Below are 24,325 nucleotides of genomic sequence, written 5' to 3' on the forward strand. Positions count from 1 at the left end.
TTCACTCCGTTTCAAGTTACACACGCAAAAACAATCAGTTTAATTTGTGCCACAAAAAACAAAAACGCACTAAAACACACACAAGTCAACCGTTTCATATAATTTCAAATATTACTTTGTAACCAACTGTAAATTAAAGTTCTGCTTTCCCAGAAAGTCAGCTATTCTTGGCACAAGAAGGTTTGGAAATTAAAACAATGACTCGAGACACAAAAATGGTCTCCAATAATTAATGTACTCAGAAAGCAAACGCATCATTTCTGCAGAAGAAACTAAGTCTCTTAAAGCACACAGAGTTTAGTTTGGTCTGACTACGCCTGAACTGCACACATTATAATCCACTTTTACACAAATAGAATATAAACACCACAATTTCCACCGATCACATTCTGTGCACATTTCATAATCTCTGCAACATGTAATTATAACATTAACAGTGATGTGAACACGTCAAAAGCATTTACAATAGCGCAGACGCTGCACAAATATGTATCGTTAGCGTCTGTTGTACGGCTGTCTAGTTTAAACTCTTTAGCGTGCTGGGAAAATTAATGAGAAGAATACAAGTCCCACTTTGTAGGAGACAGGTTTATCCAATTTGTCCATGCTACGGTAGATACAAAGGATTGCAAAGTGCTATAGTCTGCAGTTTGAAGTGCCTGCTCCAAAACGAACGTGTCTCTGAATAAATCTTTCCATTTGTCAGGAACCCATGCAGAGGAATGCTCAGCAAATACTTCAAACAAGCAGATGCGAGAGACGGTCCATGACGTGTCATTCGCAGCCATCGCCGCCTTCCCTGCTTCCCTCCTGGAGTCACATATTAATCATCTCCTCTTTGAAAGTGACATGAACCAGAGGGAGCGCACTTCAGACGGCCAGCGAGTGAGCACTGACATAATGAAGGAAACAGAATCAGGATTAGGGGTAACCGCTCAACATCCAGCAGCTTGAAATAAAGGACATGCGTAGCTCCAGATGTCTCCGATGCAGGGAAGTGATTATTACTGCCACGATGAAGAAAAGCTTCTCATAATGTCGTCCTCCTCTTGGTGCTTAAATGATTCATGGGGGGGGGGGGGGGGAGAACCATCTTGCTGGAGAAATGTCTAGAACTCGTCATCAGAGGCGATCAGCATGATCTTGTCAGACTTGCGCTTGTTGGCTGCGGCCACTTTTCCGTTGGGCTGCACCACCTCCTGTGTGGACTGCTGCGTGTACTGCTGGTAGGCTGGGGAGAAGTTGTGGATGGCGTCCTGAACCATGTCTCCCGGGTTTATGGTCTCCTTCAGACCGCTAGAGATGCTGTGCATAGGGGGGATGTTTTCTGTATGGAGGAACAAGGACATGGGGAGATTAATGATTAGACATTCATGCATGTGACAGCAACATTAAAGAGACTAAAAAAGGAAATAAAGTCTAAAACTAAAGTTTAGAGCAGCTTTAAGCGTCCACAGATCCACAGCACTACACCTCCTCCTCTACGTCTCATTATGTCGAGGAACAACCAACAGACCCTGATCAGAGCACCTCAGAGACCTGCTGCAGCTCTTTAATGAAGCATGCATCCGACCACGCAAGCTTTTAAACGTCATCACAACAAACTTGAACTGGATTATAAATTAGACTTTTGACCACTTGGAGGGGATTTAGGGAAATCTTGCTAAGGCAGCTGAAATTGAGATTCAAAAAGTTATTTCTAGCTCAGCTGTGGCACACAATTAAGCCTGAGTTTAGTAAAGTTCCTCAGCTGCTAGAAGCAGGAGCCGAGCAAATAACAAATATTACAAACAAACGCTGGTTGAGACACAAAATTTAACTAATTTAACCATCAGCAGGAGAGATTAATGTTTTTCATTGAACTAAAACTACCTTTAACACCCTGAACCAATCAATCTGAGCATCAGAACACTAATAAGGGGTGAATTTGACCAAAGAAAGCTACTTATGCCTGCCATCCCACTGGTTTAAGGATTTGTGGAAGTGTACACAACTAACAAACCGTTATATTAATTTATTCCACCGTCAAAAGTATGAAAAATGCCCGTCACACGTTCCCAGAGCCCAACGTGACGTCCTCATGTTTCTTTTACAAAGCGTACAATCATGCAGCGATCACTTGGTAGCTTAAAGTCTCCACTGTGTGACATCATAGCGGTAATATTAGAAAACAATCGGTTACATTTCTTTCTTTCTTCGTGGCGTCTCCACAGGCTGCAGACTATAAATGGAGAGAACAGTCAGAGCCGCCGTCTTCACCGAAGGTCCCCGAGCACCCAGCTGTGAGCCAGGTCGAATCTACCTCACAACTAAACGGGTGTTCAAGGAAACAACAAAAAGGAGCGGGCAGACATCCACAGTCTTGTTTCAGGGTCACTGACAGTGCTGTCTGGATCGGCTTATGGATGTGGCAAAGTGAAGGGCAAGGTGGGGACGGTGAGGTGGGGGGGGCACAGGGCAGTTAGGCACGGTCTGCTGAGTTTCTCCTGACTGCCTGCACGATGCACAGAGCTGAAGTGGAGGAACTGCGAACACCTTGCAGCAGCAGATCTACAGTGTTAGCGTTGTCTAAAGGTTCAGCTGTCGGCGGGGGCCGACTGAAGCAATACAACAAAACAATATCAAATATGTTTGAAGCTACATCAAGTGTAGTTTTCATTTTATCCCATTCCCTTCTTTGGTTTCCATCTTGTTGATACAGAAGTGTTTTAATTGTACCCCCACCTCCAGTACTTTAGGGAACAGAAGGTTTCCTACAGGATAGCAGGAAGGAAAATTGCGAAATGATTGATATCGCCGCGGAAGGCTTGTCCCATGGCTTCCATTTCTCTTTTACTTGAAAGCAGCACTGACGTCAAAGAGGTGCCCCCCTGCTAGTCACTGTACTGTGGCTTTTCAATTCCTCTTCATCTACATCGCTTCACCGACGATCCGATCCTCTGAGCCACGAGCAACTGCGTGTGCCCTCGGGCCGATGAACGCTTCCAGCCTGACTGACAGACTGATCGCGACAGCGCCGCACAAATGTGCAAACATTCCAGCTGGTGTATCCGTTAAAATAGAAATCTAAACTTTAAAACTTGCTGGACTTTGCTGCAAAAAGGCACAAAGAAAAGCAATTACTGTTACTGCGAACACGTTCAAGCCTGCGTCCTGATTCTGTGAGGGGGAGGGTGAGCCCGCCTACATGTAGAAGAGGTATTGATGCTCAGCTCACCTGGCACTTCATTTTTTTTCTCCTGGTAGACGGTGCAGGTGAAGGCATATCGGAGGGCGATAGCGGCAAAGAACATTTCGATGCAGATGATAAAGTTCTGCCAGCCTGCTGCCACGGTGCCGGCGTGGACCTCATGTCCTTCGATGAAGAGCGCGTTGGGGATGACGCCCGAACGCTCCAGGATGGCGAGGACCATGCCTACAGAAGCAACACTTCCGTCAGCAGATTATACTTTTAGACACGGGTTCTGATAGCACAATAAGTAGATGGAGGAACTCACCTTGCCAGAAGGAGAGGAAGATGACAGATTTGATGGTGAGGAATTTGAGCACCGGTTCAAACGGCCTGAGCAGGTCACTTGTGGCGAAGAAAAAGATGAAGAGAGCGTAGAGAGCCAGGCTGACTGAGAAGTTGTAGATGATTGTGATGTATAGGTATCCGCCAGTTATGCTGCACAAGAAGAAGAAAAACACATCATTACAAATTTGGAGAATTGATAAACCAGGTGACATTTTTCCATCTGTGATGATATGAAAAGCCCGTGGACGGCGGATCCCTTACGTTTGTTTGACAGCAGCGATTTATTCCTGTTTTGAATCCATTTATTACTTCGGGTGGAATGAAAAAGACTGGCAGCCTAAATGTGATGAAATTTCCCCACATATTGCGAGAACAGCTGGAAACGCAGCCGTGTTGTCCTCCTCTTTGAAGCAGTTAATGAAGCCTGTTTGCACATGTCCTTCTCATTTCAGGATGCATTTGATAAAACAGGCGGACTCGTCTATATTTCATTGTCAGGCTGCCTTTCTACCCTCTTTGCATTCAAGGGAGCCACTCTGAGGCCTCAGCTGTGACTGCACTAAGTACTCCCACCCAGCGTAGAGCGCATGGTTGGCTGAAAGCGTACAAGTAAACAATCTGTGAATCATCATGTCTCGCTACAGAGCTTAGAGAAAAGACATGGAAAAAAACTTCTGCCTGCTCATTTTGCTGTTGAAGTATAGAGAGAAATAAGCAGGAAGAAGTTAATGACGTCAATCCTTTAGCTCGACAATAAGAGGATAATGATCGACCGCTGATTGGGAACGTCTGCCCTCGTTGACGTTTGTGCGTTTTCCGAGTAGTTTAGAAAAGTGTCGTCACAGCTGAGTCTTCAGAAGGAGACACTGAGCGGAGAGGCGGAGCAGAGCACCTGAACACGCGTCTGAAGAGAGTTTACGGGCCGCACATTTTATAGCTTTTGATTACACGCAATTTTATTAAGTGCATTTCTCTCATCGAGACCCTTAAAGGGCTCATCTGGTACTCTGCATCACATCCACAGCGTGGGATTAAACAATACATCTGCGCTCCACTGAGTGCAACACGCAAGAAGAATTAAGTGTCTTCATTTCTTACTACATGTGAGGAAAACTTAGAAAAGAAATATAAATTCTTTAGTTCATAATAAATAAATAAAAACTTGAATTATTTGCAACACCCAAAGGGATGTGATAGCGGACATGACAGCATGCAGTGAAGAACCTGCACTCTCACAGGAAACTTTCATTCTAAACTTCTTCATTGTAGCAGCTGCGACGAGGTGATACAATTATCTCCATTTGCAAATTATTTATTGCCTGCTGGCGATGACATGGTATACACAAGATGCATGCAGAATGAAATGGAAAGAGGAGGTGCTTGCTCACTTAAAATCTCCATCATGATATTTGCCAAAGGCCTGCAGGATGATGGTGATGACTGCCATGATGGGTTTGACAACGCAGAACTGGAGAGTCGCCTGGAGAACACATTACAATTCAGAATGAGACACAAAACAGGCAAGGACACCATGGAGGAGGAGGAGGATGAAGGAGGACGTCTGAATTACCTGAAAAAGATCCGTTACTGCTCACCGACGACAAGCGAGGCTCACTAAGAGGTTATATCTTTATATCTGCACGTTAATCAAACTCCTGCGAGTTAATCAGTGAGTTTTAAGGTGCCCCTCCCATCTGTGCTAAGCTAAGCTAACTGGTTGCAGCCTTACATCTAACAAAGCAAATAAGAATACTTCCTAAAATGCTAATTGCAAAGACTTAAAGTGAAATAGAAAGAATGCTCCCTGTTGTTGATGAGAGGGACTGGCTGGAGACCTGCATGCACTACAAGACTGGAGGACAGGTGTCCTCTTTGTTGTTTCTTGAAGCCTGAACCAACCAATTTGACATAAGCTACTCTAAACTCCCATCATCGCTGCAGCACTTGAAAGCAACAGACCGGCAGTGTTCAACTTGATCAGCCAGAGGGAGGCTTCTTCAGAGCGGTCAGAGTGGGCGGTGGGATTGACACAGTGACATCAATAACCATTTAGATTACTGATCTGCTTTGAGAATATTCAGAATGACAAGGTGGCACAAGAAGAAGGAAAGACTGTCAGTACTTAAAGCTTTAAAGGAAATCATTTTGCATGATACTTCCTGACATGCTTGATATTCACAACACAATGCAGGTTCATAATACCAGTGGATTAAAAGTCAAATTCATTTGGTTAGTAACTGCATCCATACAGACAGACTGCGTACAAACCAAGTAACACACTTTAATACTAATGTGTGTGTCGGTGTACACTGCACGATAACATGTGAGAGGATGTGTTAATTCATTACTTTAATAACAGCTTTATTGCAAACTGGTGCATTAAATGTGAATTTAGGATAACGTGCAACATCTGTTATAGTAATCATATTTGACTCTCCCATGTTTTTGTGAGCAACCTGCAGGCGTTTTGCATCACAATATGTAACATGTACAATGCACAGCTGCATTAGTTCACTCGTGGCATCAACAGAAGTCAGTTTGAACCTATTAAACAGCAACTCCTCTCCGCTCTGTGTATTATAATATGGACAGCTGATCTTTCTGAACTGATGATTTAATTCACAAATCTACGTATCGGACCACAAAGCCGTTGTTTTTATTGCCTCGCACTCTTCTCCGCTGCAGTGCACTCTTGCATCTTTGATGTCTGCAAAGTACCTCCCTCAAGCGTTCCTTAAAGAACCTCTGCCTGACATTAGGGCTGCACAATAATCGAATATTCATAGCGATCAGGATTTTAGCTTCCCACAATTAACTGAACATGATTGAATGCAGTATTGACGTTTAAAAGACGTGCTCGGCTCATAGAAATCTTTTCTGAATGTTGCAGCTGCAGAGAAATATTCAGAGCGCAGACGAGCAAAACACGAATGAACTGAATTCAGACGAACAAGAACTTTATTTCACGTCTTATTTTGATACAAATATTTGTTTATTAGCAGGAATGAAGCAAACGTGGACGTGAAAGCCGTGCTCTTTTGAGATCATCTGGATTCATCATTCATTTGTGCTCCTAAGAGATGCCGTGTGAATAAGAAGCGCTCACAGATTTGTATATTAGTAGGAATGTAGCACATGAAGTGAAAGCAGCGTATTCTTGCTGCTGTTCTTCCATCTAAGGAGAAACACCAACGCTACATAAATACATCTGGGTGGTGAAAGAATGTAGAAAAGCTAAATGTGTGAAGGATGTTGCGCCGGTAAAGCAGCTGCCCCTGGGGTCCAGAGGAACATAAGACCCTAAAGTGTCCAGCGATATGACGAAGGACTCAGTTAGAGATGAGGTTAGAGGATACGATGCATCCCAAAGAACCACAATCACTCGGCCTTTAGGACATTGTGCTCCATCTGCGAGTTTTAGTATTTGACTATAAAGAGCTGCTGCAGATGTTTCACCTTGAAGTTTTCTCTCAAAGTCGAACGCGCCGGTGTTTCCCCCCCGAGTGACACCAGCGTGTGATCAATACAATCGATTGCTTTTGTAATCCAGTAAAGAATAAAGGAGTAAATGTGGCAGGCAGTCTATCGTTACTCTGAATCCAGTTGGTCACGTGGTGGAAGTTCACCTGCAAACCAGAATGTTTTCTTGACTTGTTCGATATATTGATTTCATGAATATTAATGAGGTCGACACGTTTTAAAAAGCAGAATAACTCCGTGCTGAGCCGCTTCGCTCGAGGTCAACACACTGAAGCCCGGACGAGTCCAACAAAAGTGATGTTCTCACACAAAGCTCGACTGTGCTCATCATGCTGTCAGATACGTCAGCATACAGAACTCGCACAGTTTTGCATTTAAATCAGAATCCTGTGAAAGCTTGCAGCGTATTAAAAAAGGTATACATCATAATGCATTTTGTTTTGAAGACATATCATCATCAGGGTTAGACTGGGAGCTTGTGCAGCGTCCCATATCAGGCTGCCTTCACCTTCACGTGGCTTTAATCGCTTTTGTTTCCCTCTTTTTTAACCTGCTAATGTTTTCATTAGTCCGTTATAACAGCTGTCAGGAGATGAGGGTGATTTACAGCGCAGTATCTTTTGTTTTTCCAAGACAATTTGATGTATTCTTCTTTTTCAAATGTGTGCAAATGTATTTCTATAGATAAGAGGAGGATTAACGCTCACCTGTTTGCAGAATCTTAAAAAGCCGATGGAGTAGCTCATTCCACCGAGGCAGCAGGTGCCATACAGACAACTGGACCTGTGAACACGACAGCACCAACATCATGTGTTTAACATGTGATAACAGAAGCAAGTTAAAGTATGTAACGAGTAACACGTAAACTAACACGTGTAATACAGCAACCACACTAAACACTTGCTTTAAAGGTTCAGTTCTTTTATTAATTCATTATTAATTGATGATCGCTTGAAGGCAAATATGAGACTTTTGCTTCTTCCAGCTTCTCATTGTCAGCCATCTTTTCTCAGTTTTATGCTGCAACTGTAAAACATAAAAACAAATCTGCAGATCATTTGATAATGCAAATTGTTGTTCGCAGCCCGAGTCGACAGAACTGCTTTAGTTCTATGTTGATTTGAGGTTTGTGGTTTGTTCATGGTGCTGCCATCATTAACTGTATTGTATTGAAAGTCATCATGTAAACTGAAGCTGCTTACACCATAATGTAAATAATAAACTTTATTTTCCATTTATTTGTACTGGTATTTATAGCATTAAAGGAACACAAGACGGTAGATTAGAATTGTTCTTGAGAAGCTTTCAGTGTCAGTACTTTCTTTGTGTGTTGTGTTTAAGTGGCGGTTTACGGTGTGGCGAGGGGGTTCAATAAATAAACTGTTGAGAAAGACGAGTTCTGCTGTAGGACTGAGCCTGGAGGCTGCTGAGAGGAAGATTAGGTCTGAACTCTGCCTCGCCCTGAAACTAACGTCTGCGTCGTGGAACCTCTTTGTATTTCAGCGGCCCCGTTAACACATTAGAGCAGAGTAGACCGTCTATTGTTCTCTGTCTATTGTCTACAGAAATAGACAGAGAATTTAATCTTTTGCTACATTACTACAGTTTCAATGTAAATATATCTGTAGAATATGTCACAGACACAGAAAAGTAGATCATTATTTTACCACTTAACACTTCCTATCTCCGTTTCAAAATAAAAGCCCTTTACTGTTTTACTGTGAACAGAATACAAGCTTTTATTCTGAAATATTTGGAATGACAGTGACTTGCACGACTCCATTAATTAATAGGAGTACAGGCTTTCAATTGTGGAATATTATTATTATTATTATTATTATTATTATTAACAAATAAGCACACCCTACTTAACAGGGAACTCAAAGTAGAAGGAGAAGGCTGCAGCAGCTGCAGAAACGTCTGCGTGGACTCTACGCACGTTATGAACGCAGCAGTTCAACACAGGCAGAGTGACCCGGGTATGATGTCTGATGATTTTAATTTGCCTTTCCTTTTCTTCTTTGTAGACGGGTTACTAATGCAAACACTCGACTGCATCGTCATCACTTGCAAACGAGAGCGTAGAAGTCGAGTCAAATTGAATTTGAGAAACAAATTGGGATTTGCCTGCAGAGTGAAAGTAGTGCAAGTGTTAGTTACGCTCTGTGTTGACTCCCACAGACCCTGTTAACATCTGCCGTGTATTATTTAATAACTTAATCTAGTTTATTAATGGGAACATGACTTATTAAACCGAGTCTAATATTGATGTGCAATATTAATTAAAATAGGAGAAAGATTAATGTGATACTAAAGAGCCGTGACCATGTTTATAACATACCAACACAACTACATGGGGAGCATGGTAGTTTTATATATACACATAAACTATGTGATCTAATTATCTGCCAAGCGTCTGATTACAACTCGAACACGCTGCGATATTATCCACAGTATTGGATGTTGAGGGGCATTCTAAAGGACGTGTAACAGCAACGCGGCGCAGTCTAAAACAAGATGTCGAATTTATGCCTCGTCTCCAGTGCCTGGTGTTGAGCAATGGCTCCATTTATCAGGGCTCAACATTAGTGTCTCCTCCGTCTTAAGAACCTGGCAAAGAGCGGCTGCCCTGTGGCTGAGTCAGCCATAAAAGACAGCCCGTCTAAGGCTGCTCAAAAGCTCTGAGATAAAGGATAAGCGTCACAGATTAACAACGCTGGTTGATTACTGCCTGCTCTTTCTCGGTGATGTTCAAACTAAATGCTAATTCAAGGGCAGCGAGATGCACCATGTGCGAGTGTAAACATTTAAACGAGCTGAAGATAATAATAGGTGATACGTCTGTCGATTTACATGAGAAAAGTCTCAAACCAAAGCGGCGTGCGCACGTATGCCACATCTGACAGCACCACGAGAGCACTCACTGTATGGACTTCCCCCGGATCTCCGACATGATGGCACTCTCTCCTCCCAGATACTCAAAGGACAGGCTCAGGAAATTGTAAATGACAAATGCTGCAACAGAAAGAACAGGGTTACTTCCTGAAAGCCTGCACCACACACACACACACACACACACACACACACACACGATGTTAACTGCAGAATCATCTCCTTCACGTACACCTTACTCAAAAAGGTCAAATCATTTTAGGAGGGGAAAACTTCCCCCATGATAAAAACATATAATTAGTGCCACAATAAATGTTGTTTCAGTCCTTACATTAAGAAGCTTCCAAGGGTTCTGTGTCTTGGAAATCCCTTCCTAATCCTTTGTTGCTATTTAAGGAGGGATTAAATGAATCTAATGCAGATGGTGTCCAGTCAAGAGAAGGTTCATTATGTTGTCGCCGTAGCTGCTGGTCCAGTCTCGCTGCTTTCTGATGCGCTGCACTATCAATCAGCCACAAAATTGGCCTGCAAACTGGAAACTAATCTCCTGAATAATGCATTTCCTACTTTCCCCCCCCGTTCTCAAATGACTTGTAATCCATTTTGCATATGATTCACCTTTGCACTGGTGAGGAGACTCGGTCTTAAAACTTACAATACAAATACACGATTACAGTTACATTTGAATAAAATTGTTTCCCCCCCCCCCCCCCATTAGCAAACCAGTGCACCCAAAAGGATGCTCCTAAAACGACTCCTCCTAGAAAGGCAACACCTCCAGTAATGAGGTCTAACGTGCACAACAACAATGACTGCTGCTGAAACTCGTTTGGTCAGTTTCTGGTCTTTGCTTTGCAGCCACGTGAGGGCAGATCATTTCAAATGGAGCGCTTGTGACGCTCACCTTCGTAGCAGTCTCGCACAGAATCAAAGTACACATAGTACTGGTCGTTGCTGATGAAGAGCAGACTGAGCCAAGAGTCAAAGGAATAAACTGGCACGATAAACAGGATGCGGATGATGTAGCGCTGCTCGTTGGGGACAGTGTAGGATCGCAGGTGTGTATAGATCTGCAAAAAACATGAAACAAAAAGCAAATGAAAAACATTAGGAACATGAAAATGCCAATTCCCTGATCTCTCATGGAAAATAGTTATTAATTAAACGAGGAAACGTAGTTTCTAATCATGATGCATGAGATTAAAATAGATAAATTATCAATTAATCTGCAGATTATTTTCTAAAATGTAGGAAAATAGTGAAAGATTTCTCACAATCCAACATCACGTCTTTAAACGTCTTGTTTTGTCCCAAATATATTCATTTTAATAGGATTTAAAACAAAGAAAAAGCAGGAAATCTCCATATTAGAGGCTGAAAACATATTAAAATAACTGCCAATTATTTTCCTGTCGATCGACCAAACTGTTGCCAACAATGTTTTCCCATCGCATCGACCGTGAAGCCGCGTGCATGTGATCAACATCACGCCAACCACAAGCAAATATCTCTTTACCTGCGTGACGTTATTTATAGTTTCATTTCATCTCGCAGCGACTGATCCGTCACGATGACACACAGCAGCGAGGGACACTAGAATACAGAGAGATCGCCCAACTCCCACTTTAATGAGCGTTCAAACACATTCCAGCTTTAACTCACTGACCACACCTTCCTGATATTGTTCTGCTTCAGAAGCTGACAATATGATTAGTAAATAAACCTTTTTCACCGAGCTGATAAAGGTCTTAACCTTTACTTATCCCCCATAATGCCTCCATAAAGGTAACGTGGCGCAGCGGACCATATTTATAAGAATAAAAACACAGCGTGTGGCAGACGATGTGATAATCATTCTTCCCAGTGACCTTTAGTTTCATATTCATGGCTTACTTTTCAAGACATGCCAAAACTAACACCTGCTGTAACAGTTTAACCCACATGAGCCACATTCAAATGATGAATTACATTTTTGAATCCCTAATGAAATGTCCAATGTGTGAGCTAAGTGTTGGTCTATCCAATCTAATGTCAAGCAAACACAGCACTTTGTGATGTGCAGGTCAGTGGAGGGAGGTGCGTTTCCGACAGAGTAATTAAAGTAAAGTTAAACGGCCCTCTCAGGTGACGCCGGCAGGTTGGCTAATCTCACCAATGTTAACAAATATAAAACAGAGCTGTTGCAACATAAAGGCGGGAGTAAACTGCCATAACCACAACGTCTGTGAACCAACAGGGTGGATACTAAATACATCAACAGTTTGTAATATTGCACATTTAAATTATTCTCAAATAACACTCATAGGATCTCTTCAAACTAAACAATTAGCATATTCAAATTGGAGAATCTGTGTAATCGTTGCCCCGGTATTATTCTCCCCGACTGCAGCGATGCAGGAAGAGCTCTTAAAATGTGGCGCTTATTACAGAACAAAGCACATTACGGAATATTATAGTGAAACCACAGATCGTTCTCTGGTAATGACCGATGACTCGTTCTTCACGAGGAGACCATTTTAATAAACGGACAAACCAACAAAAGGATGTGCTCAGTCGAACAAACTGCTCATCATGGCCCACAAAACTATCATATCCACGTGTAACCTCAGTATATTGACGAAGAAAGACTATTCTACCAATCGAATAATCATATCATTAATTGTTCAAGCAAAAAAAGGCTGAAATTCTCTGGTTTCTCAAAAGTGATGACATATTTTTATTATTATTATTATTATTATATTATTATAATATTATTATTATAATAATAATAATAATAATAATAATAATAATAATATTATTATTATTATAACAGCAGTTTAATGTGGCAGCTAACTCATGATGAATCTGCAGATATCTTTCTCTATAAATCAGTTTGCATATGAAATGTTAAATATAGTGAAAGATGATGCATTGATTCAATTCGCTTCTTTTATTTGACTAAAGAGTTTAAAACCCAAATAAATTCCAGTTTACAATCAGAAATGTTTTGCTTGAAAAATGACTAAAAACATTATTCGATCATCAAAACAGTGGCAGGTTAAAGGATTAATCGCTGCAGCTCTACGGTTGTTTCACTCCTTCTCGGGCTCACTCTCTGAATAATATTACATTTACATTATTTGTTCTTATGGTTTTAATTTGAAATGTACCGTTACTGGGTCGTCTGCAGATTCTAAAAAAACCTCCATTTGTAGGACCAAGCTAAACAACACCCAGAGTCTCACTCTGCGCGACACATTCAGCTTGATTAAATGCCCATTAGAGGCTCCGCATTAAAGCCTGATTACCAGGAGGGAGGGGGTGTGATGCATTCGGCCATCTCTACATGTGAAGTGAAGCAGACTGTGGACTGATGTCCTCCATTTGCCTGAAAAGCCAGAGAGCCCTGACTCCGTAATGCTGCTGACCTGACAGTAATGCAGGTGTATTCTGCTGAAGTAAGGTAGAGATAGAGGAACCAAACTTTTTAAAGCATATACAACCTAAAAACACAACCGAGTGTTCACGCTGTAACTAACGAGAGGGCGACGCAGCCACACAGCCCACTGTTGCCTTTAATCCCAAATGCCTCACATTGCAAAGGGACCAATAAAACCCACGAAGAAAGAGTGAGCCACACTCCACCGACTACCCGCTCGAAGAAAGCATCGGCGACTTAACAGCAAAGAGGATCTAAGGTCATTGTCTTCCTGTGTTTAGTATTCAGAATGTGAGTTTAGAAGTCTATAGCAATCCTCTGGAGCCAAGTCAGATGAAACACCACCAGCATTGCAACGCTCGTCCTGCAGAGCATTTTATTCTCCCCCAGTGACAGAGAGGATGCCTGTTGCCATCCTGCGCCATCTCCCTGCGGTACACTTGCTATTTATTTGCTCAATTAAAATGTCTTGTGGCAAGTGTTTGACCAAACAAGTACTATATTAAAAAGATAGAAACCAATTTGCTGGATATTGAGTCACAAATCCCTAAACAGGGATTGTTTTCATACTCACAGGATGCAACATGATGACATATAGCTTATAAAAAAAAGGTACCACAACAATAACTTATATGCGTGTTTACATGAATATGATCGAGGTGGACGACTTCCAGCCTGAGGATGTCAGATGGAAGTATATTCAATACAAGGTCTATACAGTCATCGACTATTACAGCTGCACAACATTAAACAGCGAGTGAACAAACCTCATTCTTAATAACGCCATAAATGTTATCTCAATATCAATTGATTTCCCTGCTGATAATACACTGCACCCTACCGCATTCTCTCCGAATGATGAAACCATAATGATAAGCTATCATCTGCGCACAGTGGGTAACTCACACACACACACACACACACACACACACACACACACACACACACACACACACACACACACACACACACACACACACACACACACACACACACACACACACACACACACACACACACACACACACACACACACACACACACACACACGAGGAAACACTCATTTACATCAGCATTGAAATGGTTTCTGGGTAAAAAAGGTGGTCTGTGTTCAGCCATTTATTTCTTGCAACCATCTTCCCCGTCCACATAAACAGAGCTTGCTGTGGATTTATTGTCCTGTTCAAGAATGTCCATCCGATAGTCACTGTCAACTATAAAGGAAGCAAAACGTTCCCACAATGCAGCGAGGCAGTGCAAGCACAGAGTAGAAGGAATAACACCTGCCTGGAATACTTTAGGACTAGATAACATACAGTGCCCGCATGAAAATAAATAATGTGAGACTGAATTCCCCACATTGTTCTGTGAGGTAGGATAATAATCCTTTATGGATAGTATCATTTGTTTCCGTCCTCTGGAAAGGAAGGTGCAATGTGTCACTCTGCAACCATCTCAGATTACACACATATCACTGAGTGCGCAACGCTCTGAAGCTGCATTACTCATCAGTGTTATGTGCTGCAGTGATTTAACTTTCAAGCACAGGTTATTAATATTCCTGTATAGGACTAGTGGAATAAAACAAACTCACCTGGTGGCATGTTAGGAGCAAGGCAAACCACACAAATATCCCTGAGAGGGCCTGAGCAGCCACAGTGTTGAGAAACATCTGGTCTACTATGATCGAGCCGTTGCCAGTTCGGATGATTGTCATGTTGGAGATGTCGGACTTGTCTGGGAGGATCGGTGCATCCAGGTGAACAATAGAGTTATTGTCGCTTGATGAATCCATGTCTTCCAGATAAATGTTCATCTGAAACAGACAGGAAACACACAGTCAGAGTAGAGTTTACAGGTAATAAATGTAATTGGGTTTGACTTTTGTTTAAATGATTACTATCTTGAACTTCTTTACCGTCAACAAAGCGCTCACCTTGTCTGGGGCAGGAAGCAGCTTTATCCCGTTCAGTCGATACTGTCCACAAAGCCAGTGTTACAGGTCAACATGGAGAATAAAACCGCTTTTCAATGTAGCCAAACGACCTCTTTTACTGCCATTTACCAGCGGCCCGACATTATCAACGCCAGGTTTGACAGACGGGACTTCCTTGTTTGAAACAGGTGCCTACCCGAGGTCAAAGTCCGCGAGATAACAGCTCAAACTAAACCTGTAATCATAAAATCACAAATGCTGCGCGAGCCGGAACAGCTGACTGTGTGAAACCAGTTGGAGAAGGTCAGACTTTCAGTGTAAACGACGAGTATCTTTTTAATTTATCCTTGAGCGGCGACTCAGAGCAGCAGCCGGGATAAACAGGTTGGGCACAGGTGAACGGGTCACGTGTCTAGTCCACAGCTTCACGTGTGTCGTCATCACGTTGCCTTTATCTCGGAAAGATTACGCGTTTACCTGAAACAAAGTATACTTCATTTGTTTTTTGGTTTCCCATATTGTGTTACATTCTTAAATGAGTTATTGTGCAAAACTAAGCATGAAATTAATATTGAAGGTAAACATATTATTTTATTAAATACAAGTTATTTTGATTGTGATAATAGAAGTTTATGTTCTATATTTTAGCTTGTTTTTTATTTAAATTGTGTTATTTTGAGTAAAAAAATACATGTAACTAAAATGTACTCAGAGATGTTTGTTTTAAGAAGTCTGTCTCCAATAATTCTTATTTTTAATTGTATCTTTCTATTATAATGTATAATACCTTCTGTTATAGCTATTTTCCTTCTTTCTTTATTAATTGAATTTGTATGGCTGATTGTTTGTACTCTTGTGCATTGTTAACTTTATACAATTGCAGTTACATGTTGGTCAAAGGTACAGTGAGACTAAGGTTAAACAATTGCATATCTAATATTGTATTGCCGTATATGTACACATATTGGCTACTGCAATCCAAGCATACAGTTGAATAAACACCTCCAGCACGGAGTACAAGACTCATAATTGGTATATGTATAAAGGTTATTCTGTATACCCAACAACAAATGAGACCTTATCATAATCACACAAATGAATCAAAATGACTCCCACATATTACAAATTAATTTTATTGATTACATTTCTCACAATTCTGAGGATGCTAAAGAAAAATTCACAACGGCCGATGGATCTGAAATAATAGTGCGATCATTGCTTTTTGTTATGATCTGCAGTACGAGAAGCTGCTCATACAGAAAGCTTTGAATTGTGTTGGAAATGACTCTAAATAACCGTTTAACTGCAATTTCACCAGTTTAACAGCTATAATCGATAAAGTAGGTTTGACGTATTAGAAAAGACAGAGGCCAATTTTTCAATTTGATGGGAATATGTGTAATGTTTAAAATATGTATCCAGTGCTAAGCCTTAACCATCCTTCACTGGGGCTGAGATTTCAAACACAAAACAAGGAGAGTTTTAGAAGTGACCTGTTTTATTATTCATGCTTTTATTTTTATATTTGCATTCGAAAATACAAAATATAACAAACAGTATAAAGTATAACAAATTCAAAACAAACAAAAGTCAATACATATTCCATAGGGATGAAACTGGAGCTATTGGTTGTTATTTTACAAACTATAACTTTCCCGTCTTTGAAAGCAGAGGCTGCAGAATATCCTTATTTCACAACCAGATAAACTCTAAACTATGTTTTCTAAAACACATTCTTCACTGTCTCAACGAATCAAACAGATCAGAGTCAGTGAAATTGGATTTCTGTCTCAGAGCACGAGTGTTTGTTTTTAAATCACAGATTGGCTTTCAGTAAATCCTTTCAGTTTAAGAAGACACAGAAGAAAAATGAGACATCGGTTGCGTCCAGAAGATGATCGTCTGTCTTCCACCCAGATTTCATGCTTCATGTCCGTTATGTTGACTTCCTACCAGACTTGACAACTTTTGATGATCTCTTTCATTTGTTTAATTGCATCTATGGAGGAATCCTTGAGGGCCAGGCCCAGCAAAACAGGCCTGTTGCCGGCTTCTTGCGATACAAAAGTGGCCAGGTTTTTGGCACAGACATGCGTCAGTGGCTGAAAAGAGAAACACACATCTGGCGTTCAGATTATTACAGTTTGTCAGAAGAAAACGAATGACTGCTACAATCCTTGCACGTATAAAGGCTGCGAAACCACACTGATAAATGATGAAATCACATGTTCGATAATCTTCTTTTCTATTTAACACACAAACCACTTTTCAACGTGCATTTCTTTTAAGGATATTGCAAATAATGTATCCATATTTCAAACACTGAGGTTTTATATGCAGGTATTTCTAAACCATTGCACACTGTGAACAAGTTAGAAAACAAAGACCTCACTTTGTGGTAAACAGTTATAACTTGCCTTTACTGCCACGCTGCATTATCGATCGGGCTATATTCCCACACTCCATGAGAAAAGTAATTTATTTTTGTGAAGTTCTCCCAAAGTAAGAAGCGTTTGCACGTCTTACAATATGATTATATTTTAATGAAACCCCTGATGTGGTTTTAGCAGGTTATGTGGCTGCTGTGTAATCCAGTAAACGTGGCAATAACAGAGATGAAGACTGGGCTGCTGACATAATGCTTAAATTCAAGACATAACAGTATTCAATCAGTCATTCATTGGGTCTGTGTGATACAATACTAATCTGAACATCTTTATCCAGCGTACCTCGTCTTTGCCCAGCAGTACTTTGGTGGATAACATTGGGTTGCTGATGTCGTTAGATTTGGAGTCCGGTGTGACGGATATCAACGTCCCCATTTTTCCGTACTGAGTGAGAACTACTAATATGTAATTGCTGAACTCTGTACAGACGACCTGCGTTGAAATGCCATTCACTTCTTTTTCTGTCTGTTTCGATTTGATGACTGGCTGAGTGGAAGACATTTTGGTTATTCTGGGGAAGAAATAGGAAATGGTAAATTAATATTATTTGTATGGCTGCAGCTAAAGACATTTATTCTGACAATTATTTACTTGATTCATAATTAATCAGATGAATAATTTTGGCTATAAAATGTCAGAAAAAAAGTGAAAAATGGCCATTACAATTCCTTAAATGTACTATCATATCAGTTTATTATCATATATGACAAAGAAAAGCAATGACACTATACATTATTTATACGTTTAATTAGAGTAGGTCACATGTACACCTCTCCAGCCAGATATCCATGTTTTAATATTAAAAAGGGACTGCTCTCTGTCGCTTCTTTCAGATAAGTATATATTACATTCATACATAAAACTTATTTGCAAAACACGTGGAAATAATCTTCAAAGATGACATGACTCTAATGTATAACAACTTAAATGGGACTTTCGTACTCTTACACAGCACGTTGTTAGCTGTACAGAAAGAAAACGAAAGTAAATGAGAATTGTGTCCTTAATAAAATCCACATCCCATCACCTGCAGAGACATTTTAACATCGATTAACGTTATATTGTTACTTTCCAGCGAGGCAGTGAAAGAAAAGTATCCGCATAGGTGATGCTCGGCTACGGGATGCACTGGCATGAGGAGGCTAACGTTAGCTAAACAGCTAACGTTAGCTCCAGTTGTAGCCTTCACAGTTGACACTACAATAAACAGATTTCCAGCGTCTGTGTTACATAAAAAGCCTCACCCTCTTTGTTTCGTCTGTGCGGAAAGTAAAGCTTCTTCTGAATTGAGACACTTCACCTCACAGTAACTTCAGGAGCGCTCTGTAATTCACCAAAAACAAACGTGCGCCGTTTAGTTAAGCGTAAAGTATTTTGCGTAATGACGTCGGTCAACGTCACTCATGACTTCCGGGTTCATTTATGGCTCAATTTAAAACAAATGAGAGGATTTAATGTCTTTTTTCTCATTAAACATCAATGGATTTAATCACTTTCATCATTAAAAGCTGAAACAAGACTTTTGATTATATATATTGCTGCATAATTGGCAAATAACTTCAGATTGTTATTATTATTTTTATTATTTTTATCACTTTTTGGTGGTTAAGACTGTTGTATAAAATCATGTTTGATAGCAATGATTGTTTCGACTTAGAATGACTTGTTTTGGATTTGATTAGTTTTATGGATTTAGTCAATTGCAATTACTATTTCTAGTTTTATGCAACAGCCTTTGTGATGTGGAACATCCATTTAATCTATATCACACTAAGGGCTCTTTTCAAAATCATAGAAACAACTGTTACCATTAAAAGTCTTACACAAAAATGTAAATCCATTAGGAACCTGCAGCAGTAAATGGGGTCTCAGAACAAAATAAATCATCAGGGTCTGTGCAGAATCTTAGATTTACTCCTGGTATATTGTTTTCTGTCCTTGGGTTGTCATAACAATACACCTTCCTTACAAGTTCACCATAAATTCACAGTAATACAATTAATTATGAGTGGAATATTCTGTTTTTCGCCTGAAGTTTGCCGGAGACTGGAAGATTACCAGACTTAAGTGCACTTCGTGTTTCTCTTTGTTTTTTTCCTAAGTAATGTTCAAGGTTCCAGCAGTGTTAACAATGCATGATTAAACTTAATATGCATAGTCCAATAAATTACTGTGATGAAGTGAGGATGATTCAACTGAACTTTATTAAAGTATTATCAAGAATGAATTTCTTTAAGTTTAATATTAAGCTGATCCTCTGCCCTGGTACGTTTCAATCAATATTAAGTAACAGAAACGACTCTTCCAAAGCAAGAAACTACAGAGGCAAGATGTTTTTTTAATTAACTGTCAATGGAGCTTAATTTTAGGAGCAGATTAAGTCTTGCTTTTCATTTTTATTGATTTTTTTATTTTATTTGAATTTTCATTAGCAGTGAGATTTATTAAATAGTAGCACTATACACCCCAGACTGAATGAGCCCTTTCTTTAATGGGAGAGATGTGAAATGTCCATGTGAACAATAGATAGAGAGGTCAGGGAAAACCTTTCTTCATTGCTTGTATCTTGTGATGCAAAGACTTTTATGATTGACAACTTAAATGGATCTTTTTTAGCATGTGTGATGAAACCCCCATTGACCTGGTGTTGACCTGATTTGCATTCAAAAGCTACATGTAGGCTGCAGGAACAGTTCTACACATTGACCAGCAACAGCAGTCACATCTGCATGTGCAGCCACAGGAAGAGACGAGCAGTGGAGGAATTTTCACTGTTAGCAAAAGTGCTTGCATGACAATTTTTCAGGTGGATGTGAGGCTCCACTGAAGTCTGTGAGTGCTGCATCAGGCTGATCCAAAAGGAGCCATCCCTATGAACATGACACACACTTACAATGTCAAATAGAGCCGGCTCAGCAGAATTGTTATGCACTCTGAGTAGGCAGCAGTAGGTATGAAATTGGTTGGACCGCTCCCTTTACTCCCTGGCTGACCATCTGTGTCCTTGACTGATCATTTTTGATCTAAGCAAAATTGTGATGCAAATATCAATATAGCATATTTAAGCATTGCTTGTGTGATCCACTGTCACAGAATCTGTGATAGTAGCCTATGAATGTTTAGGTGAACTAGCAATGCACAAAGTAATGAAGATGTTTTAATTAAAGCAACATTATGGGACTACTTTACCTTCAAATAACAGCTTCTTTTTGATGCTACACTGATTTGCAAGACTGGTTAGTAATATTAGCGGGCTTGCTAAGTCTTGTGTTGTTGAACTTGCTTGATGTTTGGCTGTGTTAGCAAAGTCAAGTCGCTAGTTTTTATCATTCATAAGTAATGTCATCATAGCAGCATTACAGCTGTTCGTATTCACGACAGTAAGTGAATCTCACTCACAAAGAAAAATCACAAAAATACAGATTATTACATAATGTTGCTTTAATGATGACGTTACACTAATGAACATGCATTATTATAATATACGGCATGTTATTCTGTTTATTATTCTGTTTTTATCTTATTTATATTACTTATTCCATGTAGTGTGTCTTTGTGAACGACTAAGGACTCGTTTTGCATAATGGGTTACAGGAGACACTCACACTAATGGTTACGGTGGCGGTTTCAGAGCTCCAAGGGTCCTTGAGCTGTTTCCAGGAAAAATGAGGAGTAGTTAAATTCATTATAATGTGATTCATATAAAGATAGTACTGGTTGAGAAGAATTACATGGTACTCTTCTACTTGCTACCACATCCTGATCCAACTCATCTCACAGGTTAACAATAGGAGCCTTGAAGCTCCAGACTCCACCATTTTGTTTTTCTTATGTCGACTACAACTCATTGTGTTAAACAATGACATTAAATGAATCTTGAATATGCATTGGAGGCCCTTCAGAGCCTTACACATCAAAGGAGGGCAGGAGTTTAATTTTAGTTGATGGTTATGCAAATAGGTTCTTTGGATGACATCCTGACATGTCAATTTAAGGAACCAGATGCACTTTTGAACCGTCTTGAAAGACGTTCTTGAGAGATGTTTCTTTATCTTTCTTTGGGCAATAAAAATGCAACAAACACCAGCTGGATCCCAAAAGATGAGCGTTGGCGTTGCCCATATAATAGAAAAACTGTCACATATTTCCAAAAGAATTGATGGTGCTTAAGGGTTTTCAACTTTACAAACACGTCGCATCTCTGTGTGTCTCACACGGACCCTCTGTGTCAGAATGTCTTCTCTCTGCTGGAGGATGCAGCTCCCATCTCCTCCCTGCATTTCCTTCTTCACATTCACATTTGCTGCATTTGTTTTTTTCTCATCAAGTCCTTTTAGTATGCACTGAATACATATCATGCAGACTCATTTTTGTGTCTCTTTACACCTTTTGAATAATAACTACCTCAATATTAGGTTGTCAGCCAAAGTGAAATTGAAATATTTTCCTCACACCTGGTTTGTAAATTCAGAGAAGCTCTTAGAGGCGGATGAGGGCAAAAAGGCAACTTCATGCCTCAGTATATTCCATAGTCACACATTCTCACAAACATACAGTGCTCACACACACACACACACACACACACACACACACACACACACACACACACACACACACACACACACACACACACACACACACACACACACACACACACACACAATTATTACCCTTGTGGCCACTAGAGTGCTGTGCTGTATTACAGATAGAGCTCAAAAGTGACTTTACCGTGACATTTGCGAGTTGAACTCATGCCACGTTGGATTAACCCCTGGGGTTAGTTTCCATTAAGGGTTTTTAAAATGCAAATCAAAGGGGAAACGACAACATGTTCCCGGCATTTGTTAGAAATCCTTAATAGACTGTGATTTACCTTTTCTGCCTGCAGACCACCCAATTAAAAAAGTAGATTTTATGAGTTTTGTATATTTTATCAGTGTTTGAGATTTAAAGAACTCTGTATAAATAACACACATTTAAGAGGCCATTTGTAAACGCTATATTAGTAACAGAAGATTACCATAATGTGGCGGGAGTGGAATTAACAATGCATACTTCACCAACAGAGGTTTCTACATTTGAAAAAATGACTTTCCAAATGTACAACAAAATAAACCTCCCGCCTGTTGAAATCACATGCTCGACCATTCCCCCATCTACTTCCCTATTTATTTCAAAAGGAGGACATTAAATCAAACAAGTGCTGGAAATTGCAAGGCAAAAATCACATTGCAAAGTCCTTATATTCCAGTATATTGCACCATGAAAGAGGTTACACATTTCTTATGTTTCACGAGTCAAAGGCTCCATGCTTCTATAGTTTGTCTGCTGGCATGAAAGGGTTGTGACTGACTGAAGGCACATCCAAATACTTTCGAGAGGAAAACAGAAATCAGAGAAGCAGCAAAGGACCCCCACCCTGTCTCATCTCAGCTCTTCAGTGTTCCAGAAATGCACACATTAAATCGTGACTGGAGCATCTTTCAGACTTGAATGACACACAAAAGCAGAGACATGAGAACTTAAGACATACTAATAGAAAGAGATTTCCAACAGCTGCACGACATCATCATGGCTGATTTAAAGGGACAGTGTGTAGGATTTGGCGGCACCTAGCTTTGCGGTTGCATATTGCAACCAACAGACTCCTCCTCCGCTCACCCCTCCCTTAACAAAACCGTGGTAACGCTGTGGTGTCCTTCACCTTTACGCTTTTCACTTTACGGTGGCCTTCAGGTAATGTAAAAACATGAAAGGCCTCATGGCAGTGCAACATGGCGGACTCTGTGAAGAAGACCCGCTCCCTATGTAGATGTGAAGGACTCATTCTAAGGTAACAAAAACATGATTCTCAAACTGTCTTCACATAACAGGAAACGCTGTCTGCGAGGTCAAGGCAGCTAGTTATTTTTGTTTCTATGGTTACCTCCCGTGCTGCTTCATGCAGCTGTTATCTCATTGGTTGCGTCTTGAAAGGTCAAAGTTGAAATCGTTTGAACTTTAAATGCAGCGCTCGGTGGCAATTTGCAGCGATGCGCTACGCCAAGGGCGTTTTTAGGAAAAAATAAGAAAATTATATTATATATTTGTGAAGAGTTTAGAAGCATCAATATCAATACTGAAAGGGTTAGGGTTAGGGTTGTGGGAATATATTATATATATTAATATATATATATATATATTCATATATATATATATATATGAATACATATATATATGAATATATATATACATATATATGAATATATATATATATTCATATTCATATATATATATATATATATATATATATATATATTCATATATATATATATATATGAATACATATATATATGAATATATATATACATATATATGAATATATATATATTCATATTCATATATATATATATATGAATATATATATATATGAATATATATATATATATTCATATATATATATATATATATTCATATATATATATATTCATATTCATATATATATGAATATATATATATATATATATGAATATATATATATATTCATATATATATATGAATATATATATATATATATATATATATATATATATATTCATATATATATATATATATATTCATATATATATATATATTCATATATATATATATATATA

The 24,325-nt window shown here is 39.7% G+C and overlaps 2 protein-coding genes across 2 annotated transcripts; both read right to left on the reverse strand.

Moving 5' to 3' along the window:
• Positions 1–9: 9 nt before the first annotated feature.
• tmem184a (transmembrane protein 184a) lies at positions 10–15,656 on the reverse strand. The gene is made up of 9 exons (XM_029437277.1): positions 15,244–15,656; positions 14,902–15,123; positions 10,794–10,959; positions 9,922–10,012; positions 7,705–7,780; positions 4,906–4,997; positions 3,498–3,667; positions 3,218–3,415; positions 10–1,327 (listed from the first exon to the last, which is right to left on the reverse strand). The coding sequence occupies exons 2-9, from the start codon at positions 15,121–15,123 to the stop codon at positions 1,110–1,112; spliced, it is 1,233 nt and encodes a 410-aa protein (XP_029293137.1). The 5' UTR covers positions 15,244–15,656; the 3' UTR covers positions 10–1,109.
• Positions 15,657–16,723: 1,067 nt separating this feature from the next.
• Positions 16,724–19,081, reverse strand: psmg3 (proteasome (prosome, macropain) assembly chaperone 3). Its single transcript, XM_029437935.1, has 3 exons — positions 18,935–19,081; positions 17,973–18,201; positions 16,724–17,345 (listed from the first exon to the last, which is right to left on the reverse strand). Exons 2-3 carry the CDS (start codon positions 18,189–18,191, stop codon positions 17,193–17,195), a joined length of 372 nt encoding a protein of 123 aa, XP_029293795.1. The 5' UTR covers positions 18,192–18,201; positions 18,935–19,081; the 3' UTR covers positions 16,724–17,192.
• Positions 19,082–24,325: the final 5,244 nt, after the last annotated feature.

The sequence above is a fragment of the Cottoperca gobio genome, chromosome 8 (genome assembly GCF_900634415.1).
Source record: "Cottoperca gobio chromosome 8, fCotGob3.1, whole genome shotgun sequence".
NCBI lineage: Eukaryota > Metazoa > Chordata > Actinopteri > Perciformes > Bovichtidae > Cottoperca > Cottoperca gobio.